At 42.0% G+C, this 24,827-nt stretch overlaps 1 protein-coding gene across 2 annotated transcripts in view; it reads right to left on the minus strand.

The window, feature by feature from the left end:
* RANBP10 (RAN binding protein 10) overlaps positions 1-24,827 on the minus strand; it is a 78,441-nt gene that overhangs the window by 35,554 nt on the left and 18,060 nt on the right. For both annotated transcript variants that reach the window (XM_053449725.1, XM_053449724.1), the window contains exon 4: positions 20,099-20,266. In XM_053449725.1, coding sequence (XP_053305700.1) covers positions 20,099-20,266 — 168 coding nt within the window. The remainder of the gene's footprint in view (positions 1-20,098; positions 20,267-24,827) is intronic.

Below are 24,827 nucleotides of genomic sequence, written 5' to 3' on the forward strand. Positions count from 1 at the left end.
AAATCCAGGACTCCTCTGCTGGCGGCCGCCGCCTGCCGCCTGCCGCCAGCCTCCGCCGCCTGCCTCAGCTCTTCAACTCTTGTGTTGGAAGCGTGAGGCGTTTGTCTCGGGTGCCGGCGCTCAGCAGTGAGCGCCGGCACCCGAGACAAACGCCTCACGCTTCCAACACAGGAGTTGAAGGTAAGTGACCGGGGTGGGGTTAGGGAGAGAGAGGGGAGATCCTGAGAAGGGGGGTTAGGGTGTGTGTGTCTGAGTGTGTGTGTGTCTTACTGTGTGTGTGTGGTTTCCCAGATAGCAGTGATTCTGATGGAGTTTTTTTTGTTCAGTTTTTTTGTTCAAAAATGGGGGTGCGTGTTATACACCAGTGCGTGTTATACGCCGATAAATACGGTATATACTTCATGTACCATAATTTAACTTTTCAGCTGTCTAGAGCTGTCTAAATGCAGGCATCACCCCTAAATGTTTTAAGACAATTTTTGACAAGATTCTCCAATCTGCTATATCTGAAGTTAAAGTGGTCTAGACATCTGGGAAGTTAAATTAGGGTACATAAAGTATACATTTCAAGAAACTACACCTCTTGGAGCTTCAAATGAGGGGTTACATGTATTTCTAGGACAAAAGTTGAGTGCACAAATAATGATGGAATATGTCACTTTGGCTAGAAAATATGTTTTTTCTAACCATAGCGACATGTTCATTTGTGTCTTGCGCACTCCAGGTTTGTACTAGAAACACATGCAGCCCCTCATTTGATGCGCCAAGGGGTGTAGTTTTTGCAAATGTGTACTTTTTGTGCCATAATTTAACTTCCTACGTGAGCAATAATGCCACGCCAAGGCTTCAACCCTAATTACTTACCATTCACACGCCTTTCATATCTCCATTCACTTGCAGAAGCACACACCATACTTTCCATACATTCACTCACAGAAGCACACACCATTCTTTCCCCTTACAATCCCAAAGAAATGATGGTAAAGGAAGAAAAAAAATCACTTTTACAGCAAAAATAAGTTTTTGCAGTAAAAAATGCAAGGCACTCCAGCGATGAGATGGTTACTCACGTACCGCACAGGCTAAATGGCTGATTTTAATAATATTTGCAGTTCATCAGGATTTCAAAAATTGCCTTCCTCTACCATTGGCTAAATTTAACCCCATGATCAAAGGGATCATGGGGTTAAAATTTAGTATCGGCCATTTTTAAAAAGGGAATGTGACTTTTCATAGCTATATGATCACCGTGGTAACATTGGCTACCACAGTGATCATTTAGCTAGAATACTTAAACTTATTTTATTTTTTTTTAAAGTTAAACTAGTTTATGTTTAGATAATTTAATTAGGGGGTCTCCAGGCAATTTTGATCTTTATTTATCTGCCTTTAGAGACCCCCAAATCATTTTTTTTACTTTTTTTTTTACTTATTTTTTTAACTTAATATTTTTTACCGATTACCTTTCCAACGGTATATGTTGGGTGTCTGTAGCTGCTTAGATGCCTGAGATACAGGCATCTAAGCAGAATGCCCCCATACCGCTTTAACTGACAATTGTCAGTTATTAATAAAGTTGCGCTGTGACATCATCGCGTCATTTGTTTAACCCCTTAATGACCTTTGCCGGTTCAGGACCGTCATGACATAACGGTCACTAAATGACCTTTGACGATCCTGAACCGTCAAAAAATTAAATAACCTTAGGAAGTGATTCTTCGCCATCAGCAAGATGGCGGCCGCCCTGTAAAAAAAAAAAAAAAAACAATCAAGTTTTAAAAGTTCGCTAGAGGGTCTCCAGACCCTCTAGAGAACTCTGGCTCCACTTGCAGGTTGAATACAGGTACTGCATTCAACCATGCAAGTCAATGGAGCCCAGCTTTCTAATCACAATGTGATTAGTAAAATATTCAAAAATTAAAAAAAAAATGGGAAAAAAATGTGCTAACATTTAAAAATAATTATGCAGTGATGTCACTAGATGAACCATCCAGTGCCAGCAAAATGTGTAAAAAAAATATTTAAAAAAGTATTAAAAAAATAAAATAAAAAAAATAAAGTTTATTATTTTGAGAAAGTGCTAAAATTTCTCAAAAATCTCAACAAAGAGTTAAAATAAAAGCACTTCAATACCCAAGGGGTGTCTAATATAAAAAAAAAATGGCTGATGGGGTAAATTGGAGTGGCCGAGCTCAAAGATAGCGCATAGGTACAGACTGACCAAAATGGAGAAAAAAAGCGCACTTCCCAAATGTGGCATTTTAAATCTCAAACAACACGACAAACCCATGCATGTCGGGTATCACTGCACTCAGGAGATGTTCCTGAACACACATTGGGGTGTTTGACAGTGACATATACCAGAACCTGTATATCTATAACTAAAGTACAATTTGTGTGAAAAAAAAAAATAAAAAAAATTACTATTACAAAGTTTGACAAAGTGTAGTTGTATAATTGGTGCATGGAAAGGGTTAAAATAACAGCATTTGGAATACCCTGGAGTGTGTAGTTTTCAAAAATATATGGTTTGACTGAGTTAAATTGAGTTAACCGGCTTCAAAGATATTCCAAAGAGGAGATGGAGGCAGACTGGGTATTTCTAAACTCAGGACAAGTAGTAGAATCTATTTAGCTAGTTTTTTAACTTGCTTTTTTAGGTGAGTAAAAGATTTTTCAAATAAAAGTCATAAAATGTTTTTTTTTTAATTTTTCACCATGTTTTTTTAATTTTTTTAGTAAACAAGATGATACGATCAAAATAATGGTATCTGAAGAAAGCCCATCTTGTCCTGAAAAAAACAATATATAACTTATGTGGGTACACTAAATGGGTGAGGAGAAAATTACAGCTGAACACAAGCACCACAAAAGCGTCAAAACAGCCTCGGTCCCACAGGGTACAAAACGAAAAGTGAGCCCGGTCCTTAAGGGGTTAAAAAGTGAGAAAAAGTAATTTTTTTTTACAAAAAAAAAAAATCAACGTTTTATCAATTTTTTTTTATAGTAAATTAGATATGATAAAAATAATGGTATCTAAAGAAAGCCCTGTTTGTCCTGAAAAAAAACAATAAATGTGTGAGAGCACAAAATGAGAAAGAAGAAAATCACAGCTAAACAGCAACACTGAAAAATGTTAAAAGAGCCATTGTCCCTCAATATACTACGAGTAAGAACCCCGATTGTCCTTAAGGTTTAAAATTATTACTTTTACGCATGTGGTGGGATTCAGCCGGTTCTTAAAAAAAACAAACAAACAAAAAATACGATCAGTTTGCGCGAACCGGTTCTTAATTACCCTATTATAGGCTGCCCCCCCCACACTTAAAGTGGTTGTGCAGCATATAATTGGGTTTAGGATCCCAATCCCCCGCGGCACTGCAGGGGACTTGGATCCTCCTTTCCGGCAGCAGACAACGATGCAGACAACCCCGCTGCTGAGGCGGCTCCTCCCACCCTCCTCACTGAACGAGGCTGTCACCGCCCACGAAGGTCACCAAGTTGCACTGGCCAGCTGACTCAATTCTATTTCGGATCAACGGGGACGGCTTCTTAAAATGCCACCCCTGACGATTCGAAATAGAAGCGAGTCAGCCGGCGTTCCTCAATAACTTTCGTGTGCGGCACCAGCGCTTCTCATTGACCTTTGTGGGTGGTGCCAGTCCCGTTCAGTGAGGAGGGTGGGTGGAGCCGCCAGCAGCAGCGGGGTTGTCTGCATCGCACTGATGTTTGACAGCGGGAATCCGACAGAGTGCACATCTGGGTCTTCGGTCACGTAAGTTATAGTAACTGGGGGCATGCTTGGCAGTGGGAGGCTGGGATAAAGATGGCTATGGGGGCAAAGGCAAACTTTGTCCCCAATTTCCTATAGGCATCTTTGTCACTAAATAGCTTCCCATAGTCCCATGTTTAGTGACAAAGATGCCTATGGGAAACTGAGGGCAAAGGCAAATTCTGTCCCCAGTTTCCCATAGGCATCTTTGTCACTAAACATGGGATTATGGGAAGCTATTTAGTGACAAATATGCCTATGGGAAACTGGGGACAGAGTTAATGTGATTAATGGTAATTTAACGTATGCACTGGTGCTTTTTAGATGATTGCTTTAGATTTTTTTTTAATGTGACAAATGCAATTGATAAAACATCAAAGGAGGCATAGATTTGTAAAAAAAAATTTTTTTGAAAAAAAAAAAGGTGAAAACCGCATATACCAATTTGAGTCAAATACCGTATTTGCTCGATTATAAGACGAGGTTTTTTTCAGAGCAAATGCTCTGAAAAATACCCCTCGTCTTCTAATCGGGGGTCTTCTTCTAATCAGACCTCAAATAGAGGTCTGATTAGGAGACTAAGATCCAGATCCCCCGCACCGCTGCAGGGGACCTGGATCCTCCTGTCTCACCCCCCCCCCATCATACACACACACACACTTACCGGTGCTTCCTGCTGTATTGCCGGTGCAGCGGGTTGACGTCTATGCGATCCGCGTAGACAACGTCCTCTGCAGCCGGAAGGAGGTGTGGCTAGCAGCGGGGGTTGTCTGCGTCCGTCGCGTAGACCTTCCCCGACTGTCAGAGATCAGAGTTCCCCGCACCGGTGCGGGGAACTCTGATCTCTGACAGCCGGGGAAAGTATACGCAACGGACGCATACAAACCCCCGCTGCCAACTCCACCTCCTTCCGGCTGCAGCGGAAGGCGACGCGGAAGGCGCTGCCCCGGCTGGACGCACCGGTAAGAGAGGGCTGAGAGGGGAGAGAGGGGAAAGGGGGGTGAGAGAGAGGGAAGGGGGGTGAGAGAGGGGGGGGGAGAGAGAGAGTGAGTGTGTGTGTTAAATGGGGGTATAGGGTGTGTGTGTGTTAAATGGGGGCATAGGGCATTTCTGGAGTGGCGTTAAGGGGGCATTTAATAGAGCACTCTGCCTCCTGAAATGCCTTATACCTCCGTATATGCCACTCTGCCCCATAATATGCCTTTTAACCCCCTAAATGCCAGAGTGGCATATAGGGGTATAAGGCATTTCTGGAGGCAGAGTGCTCTATACAATGCCTTTTAACTCCCTTAATGCCACTCTGCCTCCTGAAATGCCTTATACCTCCCTATATGCCACTCTGCCCCATAATATGCATTTTAACCCCCTAAATGCCAGAATGGGATATAGGGGTATAAGGCATTTCTGGAGGCAGAGTGGCACATAGGGGGTCAAAAGGCATACCATGGGGCACAGTGGCATATAGAGGGTTAAAAGGCATATCATGGGCCACAGTGCCATATTGGAGTGGCAAGCCTGGGGGCAGATGTGCGTAACTGGGGGACAGGTTGGAAAATACAAGAAATAAAAACAAAAAAAATATTTTTCTCAATCATAGCTTTTATTAAAAAAAATAGTTTACATGAATTAACATTTACTGGTAAAACAAATAAACTTAGGGAAACCAATAACCACAGTAAAACATCAAAGATAACAGCAATTAGACATTGGATGACTAGATGAAGTTCATATGAAGTTCTGGTAGTGTGTAAGGAAACCAGAATCCACATTAAGTCCCTCTTTTATGGTGTTGAAATGTGTAATCATTTTCATCTCAAATGTTTTTCTTTCCTGAGAGTCTCTGAAATTTCCTTTGAGTACTTTAATTTTTAGGTTATGGATGGAGTGATTGTTCTGTGTGAAATTATGTCCTACCGGGGTGCAATATTTGTCTTCCTCATGGTTTTTGATGGAGCTTCGGTGCAGGTTCATTCTAAGGTGCAGCTTAAGCCCAGTTTCTCCAATGTAGCACCCTTTGTCACATGCAGAGCATCGTATCATGTACACCACGTTTGCCGATGTACATGAGTAAGAGTCTTTGATGATGTATGTTTTGTTGTTGTGACTGGCTGTGTTACTGTCACATATGTTGGCAAAGTTTGCAGCGGGATTTGTTGCATGGTACAGTGCCATTCTGTGTATGCTCCTGTTCTGGGGCCAGTTTGCTGCACACTAATCTTTTCCTCAGGTTTGGTGGTTGTTTGAATGCCAGTATTGGGGGCTAAGGGAATATTTTTTTCAGCATGGGGTCTTCTGAGAATATCAGCTGTAGGTCTTTAATAATTTTGCGGATACCGAATACAGCCTCTTAAAGAAGCAAATAATCAAACTGATTAGAAAAGAAACTCAGATCAACAGTGATATATTTTTTCTTACCCGGTGTAAGAAAATGAACCTCATCCCGAAGGGAATCGGCATTAAGAACCCACTTTCAACGACCTACAACTCACCAGCAGCTGAGAACATCTGCAGACAAAGCAGTGAGAAACTACGTAACATCCTAATTCATCAGCTATATGGAATTAAACAAAGAATATACGACCAGAGGCAATCCTCACTCCAGAATCTTCTACAACTTGCACCTGAAGCTAAAAAATTGGAAACACAATTGGAATATTTCTACAGAAAAAATCAACAAGTTCTCATCAGGGAAAAAAAGAAGAAACTGGCAAACCTTGCTCAGAACAAAGACATTCCAAAAAAAAGATCAACCTTATCCACTGAAAGTGTCAATGTCCCTATGCAAGCTAAGAAGGTTAACCACCATGAAAGCAACACAGACAATAATGAAATTGTCAACCTCTCCAATCATAATCTATCATTACCTGAGAAAACAGTGCTATCCAAGGGGCTTACATTTTGTCCAAGCACAAAACTGGACCACATTCAATTATACTCAGACTTGGAGGAATTTTTTAGAAGACTGAGGCTTAAGCAATTTTTCTTTGAGAAAGAAAACACCACATCCAGTCCTGTTAAAAATGAGAGAAAAAAGAACAAAGACTTTACACCTGCAACAGGACGTAATATGAAATTGGACAACTACATTGAAAGCTTCCGCACAAGAGTAGCATCCCTCGCTACCACACAACAGAAAAAAATGCTACACAACCTCCTACCTTCAGAAAGAAATGCCTTGAACAATTTAATGAATAATAAAAACAATCATCAAGCCAGCTGACAAAGGCGGATCAGTAATCATCATGAACACCCAGGACTAATGGCAGAAGGAAGGACATGGCAGAAGGAAATAGACAATTGGCAGATGAATTCTACTACAAAAAATTGAACCAGGACCCCACCAAGGAATATACAAAAGATCTTACCAAACTTATCAGATCCTTCTCAAAATACATGCAACAAGAATTAGAAAATCTTGTGCCTTCAAATCCTCAAATAGGCACTTTCTACATGCTGCCCAAAATCCACAAGCCAGGCAACCCAGGACGGCCCATTATTACAGGTATGGGAACTCTTACCGAATCTATATCTGGCCTTATAGAAAACATTCTTAAGCCCCTAGTTATCAGCACTGAGAGCTTTATACAGGACACCACTGATTTTCTCAATAAACTGAGCCAAGTTAGTAACCTTCCTGCCAATACTATACTTGCAACCATGGATGTGGAGTCTTTATATAGCAACATCCCCCATAAAGATGGTATTGAGGCCTGCATCAAATTCCTCTCCTCCAGCAATGCCACACAAAAATATGATAGTGAAACCATCGCCAAGCTCATAGAATTTATACTGACACACAACTATTTCAAGTTCTATGACACTAACTACCTACAAATGACCGGGACAGCCATGGGCACCAAAATATCACCGCAATATGCCAACCTTTTCATGGCTGACTTGGAACAGAGATTCCTAGCCACTCACCCCCACAAACCGCATAATTATTACCGTTACATCGACAACATCTTCATAATATGGACAGAAGGAGAAGAAAACCCTTTTAAAATTCCATGAATCTTTCAATTCATTCCACCCATCTATAAAATTCAAAATGAATTTTTGAAAACACAGTGTGAGCTTCCTGGACTGCACTATAACTGTCACCTCTGGCTTTCTTCACTCTTCCGTGTATAGAAAACCCACAGACAGGTACAGCTACCTTCACAATTCAAGCTTTCATCCCAAACACACTAAACAAGGTGTCATTTACAGCCAAGCCATAAGATACCACCGTATCTGCTCAGGACAGAGAAAAACACCTGGGCGCGCTGGCAGAGTCATTTCAGAAGAAGGGCTACAAGGAAAAAACTATATCCAAAAAAATTAAATCTGCTGTAAGAACACCACGGGAAAGGCTTCTAGAATACAAAAAAAAGGATAACACAAGCAGGATCCCTCTGGTAGTTACCTACAACCCAACTCTTGAGGAAATCCGCAAAATTATTTAAATTATTAAAGACCTACAGCCGATATTCTCAGAAGACCCCATACTGAAAAAAATATTCCCTCAGCCCCCAATACTGGCATTCAAACAACCACCAAACCTGAGGAAACGATTAGTGTGCAGCAAACTGGCCCCAGAACAGGAGCATACACAGAATGGCACTGTACCATGCAACAAATCCCGCTGCAAAACTTTGCCAACATATATGTGACAGTAACACAGCCAGTCACAACAACAAAACATACATCATCAAAGACTCTTACTCATGTACATCGGCAAACGTGGTGTACATGATACAATGCTCTGCATGTGACAAAGGGTGCTACATTGGAGAAACTGGGCTTAATCTGCACCTTAGAATGAACCTGCACCGAAGCTCCATCAAAAACCATGAGGAAGACAAATATTGCACCCCGGTAGGAAATAATTTCACACAGAACAATCACTCCATCCATAACCTAAAAATTAAAGTACTCAAAGGAAATTTCAGAGACTCTCAGGAAAGAAAAACATTTGAGATGAAAATGATTACACATTTCAACACCATAAAAGAGGGACTTAATGTGGATTCTGGTTTCCTTACACACTACCAGAACTTCATATGAACTTCATCTAGTCATCCAATGTCTAATTGCTGTTATCTTTGATGTTTTACTGTGGTTATTGGTTTCCCTAAGTTTATTTGTTCTGTCCCTGGGTTATCCCTCTACCTCTCTACATGTCTCACCTCCAGACCTATTATTTACGACACCCCACTCAACCACTCCCCTTCTCTTACACCATCACTTGTTTTAAGTTGTAACCTCTATCATGTTTATTAGTATTGCTTCAGACCTGATGAAGGGAGGATAACTCTCGAAAGCTTGTCTTTTTAATATTATGTTAGTCTAATAAAAAAGGTATCACCGAATACTCTGCAATACTCTATTTTTTGACATCGTGTCTACTGGACTAATACGGCTTCACCCTTTTACATTATATATATATATATATACACACACACACACACATATATATACACGTATTTGCTCGATTATAAGACGGCCCTGATTATAAGACGACCCCCCAAAATCTGAATATTAATTTAGGAAAAAAAGAAAAAGCCTTAATATAAGACGACCCTATAGGAAAAATGTTTTACCAGTAAATGTTAATTCGTGTAAACTATGTGAACAATTGTTTGTTAATAAAAGCTATGATTGAGAAAAATATTTTGTTTTTATTTCCTTTTTCAACCTGCCCGCCCAGTTATGCACATCTGCACCCAGGCTTGCTACACTGCCCCAGAAATGCCTTATACCCTCTAAATGCCACTGTGCCCCATGATACGCCTTTTAACCCTCTATATGCCACTGTGCCCCATGATATGCCTTTTGACCCCATATGCCACTCTGCCTCCAGAATTGCCTTATACCCCTATATGCCACTCTGGCATTTAGGGGGTTAAAAGGCATATTATGGGGCAGAGTGGCATATAGGGAGGTATAAGGCATTTCAGGAGGCAGAGTGGCATATAGAGGGTTAAAAGGCATTTCTGGAGGCAGAGTGGCATTAAGGGAGTTAAAAGGCATTTCACAGAGCACTCTGCCTCCAGAAATGCCTTATGCCCCCCCCCATTTAACACTCCCTCCCCCTCCCTCCTTCAAACTTAAGGTGCTTCTGAGTCCCCGGTGCTTAGTCTGAGCAGCGTGTAGAGCTCTACGCGCTTGAGCAGAAGTTGTCTACGTGAATCACGTAGAGCTTTTCAGGGCATTTGCGGTAAACAGCAGGAAATTGTTCAAAGTGCATTTTTTACAGTAGATTTCACTTATTTATGAGAGACTGCCAGAGTCTCTGCGTGCGAGAGAGACTGCCAGAGTCTCTGCGTGCGAGAGAGACTGCCAGAGTCTCTGCGTGCGAGAGAGACTGCCAGAGTCTCTGCGTGCGAGAGAGACTGCCAGAGTCTCTGCGTGCGAGAGAGACTGCCAACAACTTAGGCAAGAGAACAGACCAATAAGATCAGAGGATGGAGGAGTTCACCGTAGTTCATAATGCAATAGTAGATGATTAATACACTATCGGAATTAGAATTTCTCCACAAATCATGGACCTAGAGGATGGTTCTCGTCAAAACAATATCCATCTCAGGGGCATACCTGAGGAAACTGTCCAGGAGGCCTTACCTAAGTTTGTCCGATAACTTTTCATATTTCTCCTTGGAGAAGATCCCGTTACATATATACACAAGGCGCAAACCTGACATGCCAATCCGTTTTCAGAACATTAACTGATCCTTCGCAGCTCACGCTTCAACAAAGACAAACATTTGCTCTTGTCACAGAGCTCCTCCGTTCTCACCAAATTCCTTATCGTTGGGGATATCCTATTCTCCTTTTCATGTACAGAAACGACACCGCCACCACATCATTGGAAGAAGGACTTTCCATTGTGAAATCCTGAGGCCTGGACTCCATGACATCCTCAAAACTTCATTACAGACAGCCAGATCAGCAATTCATCCCGGCCGAAGAAAGTTTGAGCCACCAATGGATTAGATTCTACTCCAATTAGAAAGATGAGGAGCGAGGCCACTTTTGCCATTGTTATTTAATTTAACACTGGATCCACTATTACAATTGATCAATTCATCCAGGGATATCCAGGGTTTAAACCCACTCAGATGACCGTCTAATATGCCTGACCTAGGTATACAATGGAGTGCCAAATCCATCTGATACCTGGGAATCAGAATACCTTATTTTTTTATTTAAATAAAAAGGAAGAGGTTGGCTATGATGTTTTGAAATTGTATTTGGAATAATAAGAGATCTTAAACTGCAGCTATTAATCTCCGAGAGGGCAAACAGAGGTTAGTATTGAATCTACCCACAATTAGGGATTATAATGTAGTGGTTCTATACCAGTATGCGGCGGACTGGATCTCATACTTGAATTATACAGACACTATCCTTGAACAATACCTCAGCCCCTCCATTGCCCTCTCACACACACTACTCCCAACACTCATTATCCATGATTCATACATCTACAAAATTAGTTTATAGATTAATGCAACCAAATTTCTCAAGCCCATATGTGTGGGTGTGTTGTGAGCACTTCTTGAACACTCAGAGAGAACTTGCTCAAAAGTACATTGGCTACCTGTAGATTGGGACATTCTAGCTCGTATATTAACCCCTTAAGGACCGGGCTCGTTTTTTCTTTTTGTACCCTGTGGGACCGAGGCTGTTTTAATACTTTTGTGGTGTTCAGCTGTAATTTTCTCTCATTTACAATAAAGAAAAAAAAAAAAGGTGAAAAATTGAAAAAAAAACCACATTTTATTTGAAAAATCTTTTACTCACCTAAAAAAGCAAGTAAAAAAACTAGCTAAATAGATTCTACTACTTGTCCTGAGTTTAGAAATACCCAATGTTTTTATGTTTTTTTTGCTGTTTTTTGTAAGTTATAGGGCAATAAGTACAAGCAGCGTTTTATGATTTCCAAACCTTTTTTTAACAAATCTGGTCAGTCTGCCTCCATCTCCTCTTTGGAACATCTTTGAAGCCGGTTAACTCAATTTAACCCATTCAAAACATATATTTTTGAAAACTAGACACCCCAGGGTATTTCAAATGCTGTTATTTTAACCCTTTCCATGCAACAGTTATACAACCACACTTTGTCAAACTTTGTAATAGTAATTTTGTTTATTTTTTTTGTCACTCAAATTGTACTTTAGTTATAGATATACAGGTTCTGGTATATGTCACTGTCAAACAACACCCCAATGTGTGTTCAGGAACATCTCCTGAGTACAGCGATACCCCACATGCATGGGTTTGTCAGATTGTTTGGCTGGTAAAGGGCTACTTTTGGGGCATGTGTAATTCAGGTGGTCATTTGGTCATTCTGCCTCCATCTCCGCTTTGGAATATCTTTGAAGCCGGTTAACTCAATTTAACCCCGTCAAACCATATATTTTTGAAAACTAGACAGCCCAGGGTATTCCAAATGCTGCTATTTTAACCCTTTCCATGCACCAATTATACAACTACCCTTTGTCAAACTTTGTGATAGTAATTTGTTTTATTTTTTTTTTCACACAAATTGTACTTTAATTATAGATATACAGGTTCTGGTATATGTCACTGTCAAACAACACCCCAATGTGTGTTCAGGAACATCTCCTGAGTGCAGTGATACCCGACATGCATGGGTTTGTCGTGTTGTTTGAGATTTAAAATGCCACATTTGGGAGGTGCGCTTTTTTTCTCCATTTTGGTCAGTCTGTACCTATGCCCTATCTTTGAGCTCGGCCACTCCAATTTACCCCATCAGCAATTTTTTTTTTTATATTAGACACCCCTTGGGTATTTGAAGTGCTTTTATTTTAACTCTTTGTTGAGATTTTTGAGAAATTTTAGCACTTGCTCAAAATAATAAACTTTTTTTATTTTATTTTTTTAATACTTTTTTTTATATTATTTTTTACACATTTTGCTGGTACAGGATGGTTCATCTAGTGACATCACTGCCCATCACTGACGGTCACAGCCCATCCAGAGGTAAGTGTTTGGTGTCGCTGGATGCCTCCTAATCGAGGCATTCCAGCGACACCATTTAAGTTGATCGCCTCCTAAACGCTTTTAAAACGGTCATCCGCCACCATACAATGTATGGCGGCTGTTGACGCCCCCGGGGAGGGGCCAGACATGGCCCCCGATGCCGATCTTGGCCTTGCTGAATGCCTCGACATCGAGGCATTACAGTAACGCCGTTTTAGTGGAGAAAGTGATCGTTGATCACTTTCTAAGCTTATTTAATTTTTTGACGGTTCAGGGCCGTCAAAGGTCATTAAGTAACCGTTTTTCCATGACGGTCCTGAACCGGCAAAGGTCGTTAAGGGGTTAAAATGTAATTTAGAATTGTACCTCAAGCTTATCTCTCCCCACATAGTTTTAATTAAATAATATTATTTAAATAATCTCTACTGATTCTTGCCCAAAGTATAAAACACGATTGTAGATCTGTTCCATAATTTTTGGACCTGCCCTCCAATACAAATGTATTGAGCGTCTATTCAATGTTTCTTGAAACAGTTACGCATTAGAAACTACCAAACACTGGAGGAAGACATTCATGGTATTATGCCCACTGAGGGAATATGTTATGTGACCTTAATATGCATAATCCTGGCAGTAGCAAGGAAATATATCCTGGAACAATGGATATATCTGAAGACCCCATCTACATCCTTGTTTCACAACAATGTTATATCCAGGGCCGGACTGGGAATGAAAAGCAGCCCTGGAAACATTTGGAGATCAGTACCATATGGTTTATCTCGCGGCCGAGCTCTTATACTCACACGCACCCCTAATACATACCCGAGTCACACTATTTGCCATACAAATAACTATAAAACAATCTTTGTATCACATTATTTGTATTAAAATGCCAAGAAAGCAAACATGTTAAAAGGCCCTAATAAATGAAATAAAAACATTTGCTACTGCAAACATTTTTAGATGAAAAAGCTCCATTTTATTCAGTGGGAAAAAACAGTGATCACATTATTCTTCACGATATTCTTGTAAGAAACTTTTGGCTATTAATACCACCACAACTGTTCTAGCACTGAATCATCCAAAGAATACCTTAGCCCAGATACATTATTAATTTTGTTTAAAAAAATGCACACAGTTCATGGTGCACAGTGGTCTGCCAGTGTGTTTATGTAAAAGATCCTCTCTTAAGGGGAAGGACTGTGAAACCAAAGGGAATAATGAAATTAGTCCTTACAACTAAATTGGGTTTCACTCTGAAGATCCCAACCACCATTCAAGTGTCTGCGATTAATCCTTTGTGATAATAAAATATGCAGATTAAAATAAGAGTAAATAACACAATACCTTTACTTTTCCTCTCACTGATTTCTGGGCCTAGAAAGTTTTGTCTTCTAAAGTGACTACAAATTCAGGAGGGCGTTTTATCTCTGGATAAGTAAACATTAAATAAATAAATTTTTTACTACAGTAAGTACAGTGCACACCGACACTCACACACCAGAATAGCCTCTGCCACACTGAAGCATAAAACATGTATGTTCTACACTGCTTTGTCACAACATGGGTTTTCCTCAGGAAGATCATGCCAAACAAATCTTATTGATTTTTTTGATTGGGTAACTAAAGTAATTGATCAAGGTGGTGCAGTAGACATTGCGTATCTGGATTTCAGTAAGGCCTTTGACACTGTGCCACATAGAAGACTTATAATAAACTGCAATCTCTGAGTTTAGATCCCAATGTTGTTGAATGGATTAAGGAGTGGTTGAGTGACAGACAACAGAGGGTTGTAGTCAATGGCGTATATTCAGAACAAGGTCTTGTTACCAGTGGGATACCTCAGGGATCTGTACTTGGACCCATTCTCTTTAATATTTTTATTAGTGATATTGCAGATGGTCTTGATGGAAAGGTATGTTTATTTGCCGACGACACAAAAAATTGCAACAGGGTTGATGTTCCTGGGGGAAGAAGACAAATGGCAAATGATCTAGGTAAACTGGAAAAATGGTCAGAGCTGTGGCAATTGGCATTTAATGTAGATAAATGCAAAGCAATGCATCTGGGGCATAGACACCCAAGGGCAGAGTATAGAATATTTCAGGGGTGTCCAAGTTTTTTCTGCAGTTGGCCACTTCACCAGAATTGTATACGTGCGAGGGCCGCACTCATTTTTCACTGTGAGAAAATATGGCCTTTAATAAAATATGCAGATTAAAATAAAGTAAATGACACAAAACCTTTACTTTTACTCTCACTGATTTCTGGGCTTAGAAAGTTGTGCGACTACAAATTCAGGATAATTAAAAATGAAATAGTTCTATTTATTCTAGGGATGCACCAAAATGAAAATTCTGGACCAAAACATTCACGGTTCACTTAGCCAAAACCGAAAATGACCCCCCACCTTTAAAAATAATAATAAAAACTCACATTTTTAATAAAAGTAGGTAACGCACCACAATTGGACAAAAAAAATTAGCAATATGACTTGGCATGATAGGATTGCTAACAGCAATCACACTCCTATCATACCCAGGCAACCAGTAAATCCTGGTACCTAGGCATGATGGGACTGTGCTTGATGTTAGCAATCACACTCCTATCATGCCAAGTCAGCCATTACATGCTGGTACAGGGTGGCTGTAAGTGATGTGCAGACCCCATACTGCTGGCAGCATCAATACACAAGGGGGCAGCTAGCTAGGTTTCATTATGTACTGGCTGACTTGGCATGATAGGAGTGTGATTGCTAACAACAATCACAGTCCCATCATGCCTAGGTTACAGCACTTACGCATCCATGCTATCACACACAAACTCATTCATTCATATACTAATTCACAGATTCATTCCCTCAATCACGCATACTCATTCAAACACCCTCCCCACCCCCTTACCTGCACTGCTGCTCCTCGATGCCACTCACAGACTTCAGCAGGGGGCGCGGCCTCCCTCTGCATTCTCTGGTACTGCACCAGGAAGGAAGCAGGACTGGAGCAGAGTCATGTGATGTCACGTGAACTCTGCTGGGTTCCGCTTCCTCTATGCAGTACAAAAGACCCTCCCAGAGGTAAGTAGCAGGGCTCTTGTTGTAGCAGGGCTTGAGGTCCGGCCCGCGCAAGATCGGTTGCCCTGGCTGCCGATCTTACGCGGGCCGCAGCTCGAGGTCTTGCGTGCCGCATTTGGCCCGCATGTTGGACGCCCCTGTAATATTTATATACTGTCCTAACCTCAATATGTGGGGAAAGGGATTTAGGGGTAATTATTTCTGAGGATTTAAAGATAGGCAGACAATGCAGTAGAGCAGCAGGTAATGCTAGCAGAATGCTTGGTTGTATAGCAAGATGTATTAGCAGTAGAAAGAGGGAAGTGCTATTGTTGATGCCCCCACTGCCATGTGTATTACCCCCAGCCACCCCCTCCTTTTGTATTACTGTATTTGCCCAAGTATAAGATGACCCTGATTATAAGACGACCCCCAAAATCAGATTATTAATTTAGGAAAAAATGAAAAAGCCTGAATATAAGACGACCCTACAGGGAAAAAGTTTTGCCAGTAAATGTTAATTCATGTAAACGTTGTAAACTATTTTTTTTAATAAAAGCATTGAGAAAAATATTTTGGTTTTATTTCCTTCTATTTTCCAACCTGCCCCCCAGTTATGCACATCTGCCCCAGAAATGCCTTATACCCCCTATATGCCACTGTGCCCCATGATATGCCTTTTAACCCTCTAAATGCCACCGTTCCCCATGATATGCCTTTTAACCCTATATGCCACTGTGCCCCATGATATGCCTTTTGACCCCCTATGTGCCACTCTGCCTCCAGAAATGACTTATACCCCTATATGCCACTCTGGCATTTAGAGGGTTAAAAGGCATATTATGGGGAAGAGTGGCATATAGGGAGGTTTAAGGCATTCAGGAGGCAGAGTGGCGTATAGAGGGTTAAAAAGGCATTTCTGGAGGCAGAGTGGCATTAAGGGGGTTAAAAGGCATTTCACAGAGCACTCTGCCTCCGGAAATGCCTTATGCCCCCATTTAACACTCCCCGCCCCCGCCCCCCCAAACTTATCGGTGCTTCTGACTTCCCTGTCATGTAGCCGGGGCAGCGTGTAGATCCCACGCACTTACGCTGCAGACAGAAGGAGGCCTGCGTCCATCGCGCAGGCAGACCTTCCCCGGCTGTCAGAGATCAGAGTTCCCCGCACCGGTGCGGCACCGGCATCGGTGCGGGGAACTCTGATCTCTGACAGCCGGGGAAGGTCTGCGCGATGGACGCAGACAACCCCCGCTGCTAGCCACACCTCCTTCCTGCTGCAGCGGAAGTAGTCTACGCGAATCGCGTAGACATCTACACGCTGCCCCAGCTACACACCGGGGACTCAGAAGTACCGGTAAGTGGGGCGGGGGGGAACAGGAGGATCCAGGTCCCCTGCAGCTGCGGGGGATCTGGATCTTAGTCGTCTCATAGTCAGAACTATTTGAGGTCTGATTATAAGACGACCCCAATTATAAGACGAGGGGTATTTTTCAGAGCATTTGTTCTGAAAAAAACCTTGTCTTATAATCGAGCAAATACGGTATATATACACACACACTGCGTAAAATAATAAAGGTAACACTAAGATTACACATCCTAGATCTGAATGAATGAACTAATCGTATGACATACTTCCGTCTTTACATAGTTGAATGTGCCGACAACAAAATCAAATTTATCAACCCATGGAGGTCTGGATATGGAGTCACACTCAAAATCAAAATGGAAAACCACACTACAGGCTGATCCAACTTTGATGTAATGTCCTTAAAACAAGTCACAATGAGGCTCAGTAGTGTGTGTGGCCTCCATGTGCCCGTATGACCTCCCTAAAACGCCTGGGCATGCTCCTGATGAGGTTGTGGATGGTCTCCTGAGGGATGTCCTCCCAGACCTGGACTAAAGCATCCACCAACTCCTGGACAGTCCGTGGTGCAACTTGGTGTTGGTGGATGGAGCGAAACATGATGTCCCAGATGTGCTCAATCAGATTCAGGTCTGGGGAACGGACGGCCCAGTCCATAGCATCAATGCCTTCCTCATGCAGGAACTGCTGACACACTCCAGCCACACGAGGTCTAGCATTGTCTTGCATTAGGAGGAACCCAGGGTAAACCGCACCAGCATATGGTCTCACAAGGGGTCTGAGGATCTCATCTTGGTACCTAATGGCAGTCAGGCTACCTCTGGCAAGCACATGGAGGGTTGTGCGGCCCCCCAAAGAAATGCCACCCCACACCATTACTGACCCACCGCCAAACCGGTCATGCTGGAGGATGTTGCAGGCAGCAGAACGTTCTCCACGGCGTCTCCAGACTCTGTCACGTCTGTCACAGTGTGAACCTGCTTTCATCTGTGAAGAGCACAGGGCGCCAGTGGAAAATATGCCAATCCTGGTGTTCTCTGGCAAATGCCAAATGTCCTGCACGGTGTTGGGCTGTAAGCACAACTCCCACCTGTGGACGTCAGGCCCTCATAGAGTCTGTTTCTGACCGTTTGAGTGGACACCTTCACATTTGTGACCTGCTGCAGGTCATTTTGCAGGGCTCTGGCAGCGCTCCTCCTTGCACAAAGGCGGAGGTAGCGGTCCTGCTGCTGGGTTGTTGCCCTCCTATGGCCTCCTCCTCCACGTCTCCTGAAGCACTGGCCTGTCTCCTGGTAGCGCCTCCATGCTCTGGACACTATGCTGACAGACACAGCAAACCTTCTTGCCACAGCTCGCATTGATGTGCCATCCTGGATATAATATACACATATACGCATATACACACACACACACTGTATGTGGTATTTATGTGTTTAGGAGAAGCAGGAGATTTATTGTTGTGTTTTCTTTCTTCCAGGTAGTTTAGTGTGAAACACCCATCCGAAACATGTGAAAGTAAAGAAAAAAAAACTCAAATTCCTGTGTTCCCATTAGATTTGTGGTTGCAGTGGGCCACTTGGAAAGGCAAGTGGGATATGTCTACATCTGTTGAAAAGTTATCTTTCAACTTTGACAAAGGCTGGCGGTAAAATGCGTGCATGGAAAGAGTTAAAATACCAGCCATTTGAAATACCCTAGGGTGTCTAGTTTCCAAAAATATATGATTTGATGGGGTCAGTTTTACCGGCTTCAAAAGATGTCCCAAATAACACATGGGGCACAATGACCGCATGTCAAAATTCCAATTTTTCGAAAAAAACCCACCTCCCAAATGTGACCTTTTTACCCCCCAAACAACCCAAACCCATGCATGGGTGGTATTACTGTGCTCAGGAGATATTGCTTAACACATATTAGGGTGTTTGATGGTGACATATGCCAGGAGCTGTAAATTTCTATATGAAGTAAAATGTGTGTGTGGGGGGGGGGGAAACACACAAAAGAAAATTACTCCCACGGAGGCTGGTAGCAGAATTAGTGCATGGAAAGAGTTACAATATATGCATTTGAAATACTCAGGGGTGTCTAGTTTCCAAACATATATTGTTTCAAAGAGGTAAATTGAACAGATGGCGGACGTGATGACGTAAAGAATCCCTGAAGACTGATCTTCAAGGATTTTTTAAGTTCAGGCATAGTTCCATTAGATTGAATCGATTGGATCCCCACAGACTTGCACAGAGATCACAGTGTCTGTGCCTCATCGGAGCGATCAGATATCCTTGCAGGGGATATCCTGTCCTCCGATGACCTACAGGGAAGGGAATGCCTGATCGGCGTTTAAAAATGTAAGAGTTTTAGGGCTTTCGTGACAGAAGCTGTTACATCAGATCGGGCAGCAGAAAGCCGGGGATGCTGGCTTCTGCTGTCCGGGGGGGGGGGATGTTCCAGGCTGCAGGATGTGTCCCTGCCTCTGCAAGAAGTCCATTGGGGATTCACAAGATATATCAAAACGATCCTACTGCTATACCCTGTTGTCGTCTTTTCTGAAACATATGATTATATTGCAGTTTTGAGCGCTATTGAAGTTAGTAACTCTGAATACAAAATTTGCAAATAAATGTTTTTTATTTTTTATTTCATACTATATATTAATATATATTTGTGTGGTTACACTAAATGAGAAGAAAAATTATGGACTAAGCAGAAAAGCAGAAAACACCAAAGGTGAAGAAAAGCATGGAACAGGGAAGATGATGTAGTTCGAGTATGGGCTGTGCCTGATCGAGCATCAAGTAATGTAAGGGGAAAGCATAGAAGATGCTGGCATACGATGAGAATGCACAAAAACGCAAACAGGAAAACATTTAATGTAGATAATTAGAAAGTTCTAGAATGTTTATGCATTCTAACCTACCAAGACTATGTCCATTCTTAGTGTAAAAACAAGTGTTGTTGATGAGGTTGACACAACAGCCGATTACATCCCCTGTGGTAAATGTGGGTCCATAGGGTTGTCCTGTCCCAGAAGAGCAAAACGAATGGCCATCATCTCCATGGTAGCCATACGAATGTTTATCCCAACCTAGCAAACAGAAACACAAATAATTTTATTCATCTGTCCATAAGGAACACAAGCTTGTTTTCTACATAACATTATCTGAATAGCTTAGTCATATAAAAGGGTGCATGGCAATTCAAATGGCATTTATTAAATGCCTTAGAAAAATATAATAGTAACATAGCCCCAACAATTCAGGTGTCAAAGTCAGGCCCATCTGTGTTGAAAGTCCAGCAAGAGGCTGAGGCATGGCCATTCAGCAGCCTGTGGCACATAGCAGCTGCATTGGCAGTCTGTGCTGCAACAGCATAAACCTCCATTGATTACTCACCTCCATGAACCAGGGAGATAAAGGGTCTCCCCACAAAAGCAGGACAGTGGAACAGCTAACCATGACAGTGTTTGAAATACTCCTCCAACTTATTATTGGAAGGTATGCAGTGAATTGTATAGAAAAAACAAATACAAATGCTTCATATTATTTAAACCGCAACTTTTAATCTAGTATACAAAAAGGCATATTTGCAGTTTCTACAAATGCAACAGTAATACAACTGCTGACATACCAAGTATGTCAAAAACTGTTTTTTGGGGGGTTATACATGGGTTATAAACTGAACTGCAGCTCCAGATATTGGCGGGTCTCTTGTCTTTCTGGTAGAGCCAGCATCGATGGCTCAGCATACCCAGTAAAATAGCACTCAGTATGAACACCTTTACACTGATGTAAAACAAACTGAGGTTCAGGCATTCCACTTCCTGCAGCTTAAAGCCAATGCCAAAGGAAGCATCTGTCTGTTTAGTAGAAACCTTGCATGGACTGTAGAGTCTGCAAACACTACTAATCAGCTTCCTAATCACTTCGTTTACTTTGACATTCAACTGTGACAACAAAAACAGGCATTTATATAGACTTTTCTCCCAGCGGAACTCAAAGCGCTTCACAGGGGTAACTATATATACCGTATTTTTCGATTATAAGATGACCCCCCCAAAATTTGAATATTAATTTAGAAAAAAAGCCTGAATATAGTACTACCCTATAAGAAATTAAAAATTAATTCACATGTAAACTATTTTTTCATATTTAATAAAAACTGATTGAGAAAAATGCATTTTGTTTTTATTTCCTCTTATTTGCCAACTTGCCCCCAGATATGCCTTATACCCCCTCATATGCTACTCTGCCCCCACAGATTTGCCTTATACCCCCTATATGCCACTCTTACCCTCCCCGATATTCCCTTTTAACCCCCTATATGCCATCCTGCATCACTGATATTCTTTTTGACCCCCTATATGCTACTATTACCCTCCGCAGACTTCCAGAAAGCCCCTATACCCCCCATATACCACTCTTACCCTCCCCAGACTTACCAGTGCTTCCCTAGACTTCTCTCTGTGCTTTAGATTCCTTGGTGTGTAGTGGCAGCAGCCGCGATACGCACAGACAACCTCCGCCGGGGCTTTTGTGACCGAGCACCTGAAGGTCACTTGACAGCGGCGCTCAGTCACATAAGCCCCGGCAGAAGTGCCGGCAGCAGCGGAGGTTGTCTGTGCGCATCTGCCGGAGAGGAGGATCCAGGTCCCATGCAGGGTTGCAGGGGATCTAGATCTTAGTCTCAGACAGAGCTCCAATTGAGGTCTGATTATAAGTAGGGCTGCAACTAACGATTATTTTAATAATCGATTAGTTGGCCGATTATTTTTTCGATTAATCGAATAAAAAAATGCAAATTGTTTTAAATTTAAAATAATGTAATAAAAAACGTACAATTTACACTTTCATCTCTTTATCGCAAAGGCCTCTCTCTATTCACCTTCTTATTTTACTGACATAATAATAAAAGCTACAAGAACCCAAACAGTGTTTCTCACACTAGGTTTTAATACAGTTATTAGTAAATATTAATTCATGTTAACTATTTTTCATATTTAATAAAAACTATGAGAAAAAAGCCTTGTTTATATTTTCTTTTATTTACCAAACTGTCCCCAGTTATGCACATCTGACCCCCAGCTTGCCACTGTGCCCCCGATATGCCTTATACTCCTTATTTGCAACTGAGCCTCCTGATATACCTTATGCCCCCGATATGCCTAATATTGATATGCCTTACACCCCCTATATGCCACTGTGCCCCCTGATACGCCTTATAACTTCCAATATGCCACTCGCCCCATTTATGCCTTATACCTCCCTATATGCCACTGTGCACCGATATGCCACTCCGCCCCCATAAATGCCCTGCACCACCCTGAAATTAATTATACTTCCTGATTCACCACTCTGCCTCCCTGAAATTCATTATACTTCCCTCCCACACACCACTCTGCCTCTCTCCCCCCTCCCACACACCACTCTGCCCCTCTCCCCCCTCCCACACACCACTCTGCCTCCTGTCAGCAACGGAGGTTGCAACACCAGGGAGCTGGGTAGAGAGGCAAAGTGGTGTATGGGAGGGGGAGGAGGCAGAGTGGTGTATGGGAGGGTGGCTCCAATACACAACTCTGCCTCCTCCCCCCTCCCATACACCGCTCTGCCTGTCTCTCCTGACTCCCTAGTGTCTTGTGAACCTCTGTTGCTGACAGGCACTTTCACTGCAGCTTCATAGAAGCCTCAGCGTAAGTGAAGGGCAGTAACGGAGGCTGTCTGTGCGCATTGTGCAGACCCCCACAGACACCCTCCGTTACTCACCTTCACTTCTGCTGGCGCTTCTACATCATGTGATGCTGCCACTGCATGTAGGAGCGGAAGTGGAGGGGAGAGACGGAAGTTGTCTGTGCGCATCGCACTGACACCCACCGGATGACAGTGAGGGGAATCCAGGTCCCCTGCAGCGTTGCGGGGGATCTGGATTCTAGTGTTATAATCTGATCTCTGTTTGAGGTCGGATTATATAAAGGAGAGGAGTTTTTCAGAGCATTTCCTCTGCAAAAAAACCCTCTTTTTATAATCGATAAAAATCGATTCGGCTAACCGATAATGAAAATCGTTGTCAACGATTTTCATTATCGATTATTATCAATTTGATCGATTAGTTGTTTCAGCCCTAATTATTAAAGACGACCTCAAATATAAGACGATGGTTATTTTTCTGAGCATTTGCTCTGAAAAAAACCATTGTCTTATAATCGAGCAAATATGATATATATATATATATATATATATATATATATATCTATATAAATAAACTTAATTTACGTACATAATTGGACATTAATGAGAACAGTAAAAGTGAATTAGCTGAATGCTTGGGAGAAAGTTGAGTTTTAAGACTTTCACTTAAAGTCTCTAAAGATGGTGCTTCCCTGACTGAATGTGGCAGAGAGTTCCAGACTGTAGGAGCAGCATGGCAGAATGCATTGGCGTCTGGTTTTGTGCGCACTGAAAGAAGAGAAAGATGTGTAGATCAAAGGGGCAATGTAGGGTGATAACTCTTTTAAATAACAGGGACCCTGGTTCTTTAGGGCTTCAAATATCAACAAGCCCACCTTAAAATAGATTCTCTATTTAATATGAAGCCAATGCAGAGAGAGGACAAAGTGTGTGATATGCCATAAGCAGGGCTGATTTGTTAATAGCCTGGCTGCTGCATTTTGGACCATCTGTAGGTGATGAAGTTATTTTTCTGTGAGGTCTAGGTATAGTGCGTTGCAGAGATCCAGACGAGATGTCACACAAGCATTGATTAGGGTGTCTGTGTCCTCAGGTGGTATTAGGAGTTTATATCTTGTTCAACAGATGAAATAAGGTAGATTTTGACACAACAGAAATCTGATTTTTAAGTGACAAACCACTCTCAAGCAACACTCCAAGGTGTCGCACTTCGCTTGATCTGGATAGCTCTGAATGACCAAGTGTTACACCCGATGGGTTGGGAAATTATCTGGATTGGGGAAATGATCCTCTTTCCTCTGATCAGCAAAAATTGTCTTATCAGTGTTTACTTTTAGCCAACTAGTTTCCATCCATTTTACGAGGTCTGCTAAGCATCTCTTAGTTAGAGGTGTTCAATCCTTAATTCCTGGTGCAAAGAAAAGCTAAAGTTGTGTATTATCCGCATAGCAGTGATATCTGAAACCATGATGTCCCCCAGTGGCAGCATGTACATAGCAAATAGAGTGGGAGATTGAATAGATCCCTGTGGTACTCCACATGTCAGTACTGTGGGAGCTGAACAGCATATTCCAGATGATACGCTCTGTGATTCCCATCACTGGCCTATATATATTAATAGAATCCTGAAACCTTTTACTATGGAAATACTATGCATTCAAAATGTTTTGGTGTACTAAGTGACAGTGACCTAGAACGTGAAAATGATTTGATGCAGATTGCTATTCCTCCTCCTTTGTGGTTGGATCTAGAATAACAGTGTACTGAATAATTGCTTGGCACAGCTGCTTCCAAGACGAGGCCTGTATTTTCATCCAACCAGGCTTCAGTAATGCAAGCAAGATCTATTAATTCAATAAGGTCAGCAATATCAGCAGTCATGTTCCTTATTGATCTGGCATTACACAGGACCACTCTGATGGGGCTAATTGGGGAGTTTAGATTTTCTTGCGGCTATGTAGGTAT

This window comes from Spea bombifrons, chromosome 10 (assembly GCF_027358695.1).
Source record: "Spea bombifrons isolate aSpeBom1 chromosome 10, aSpeBom1.2.pri, whole genome shotgun sequence".
NCBI lineage: Eukaryota > Metazoa > Chordata > Amphibia > Anura > Pelobatidae > Spea > Spea bombifrons.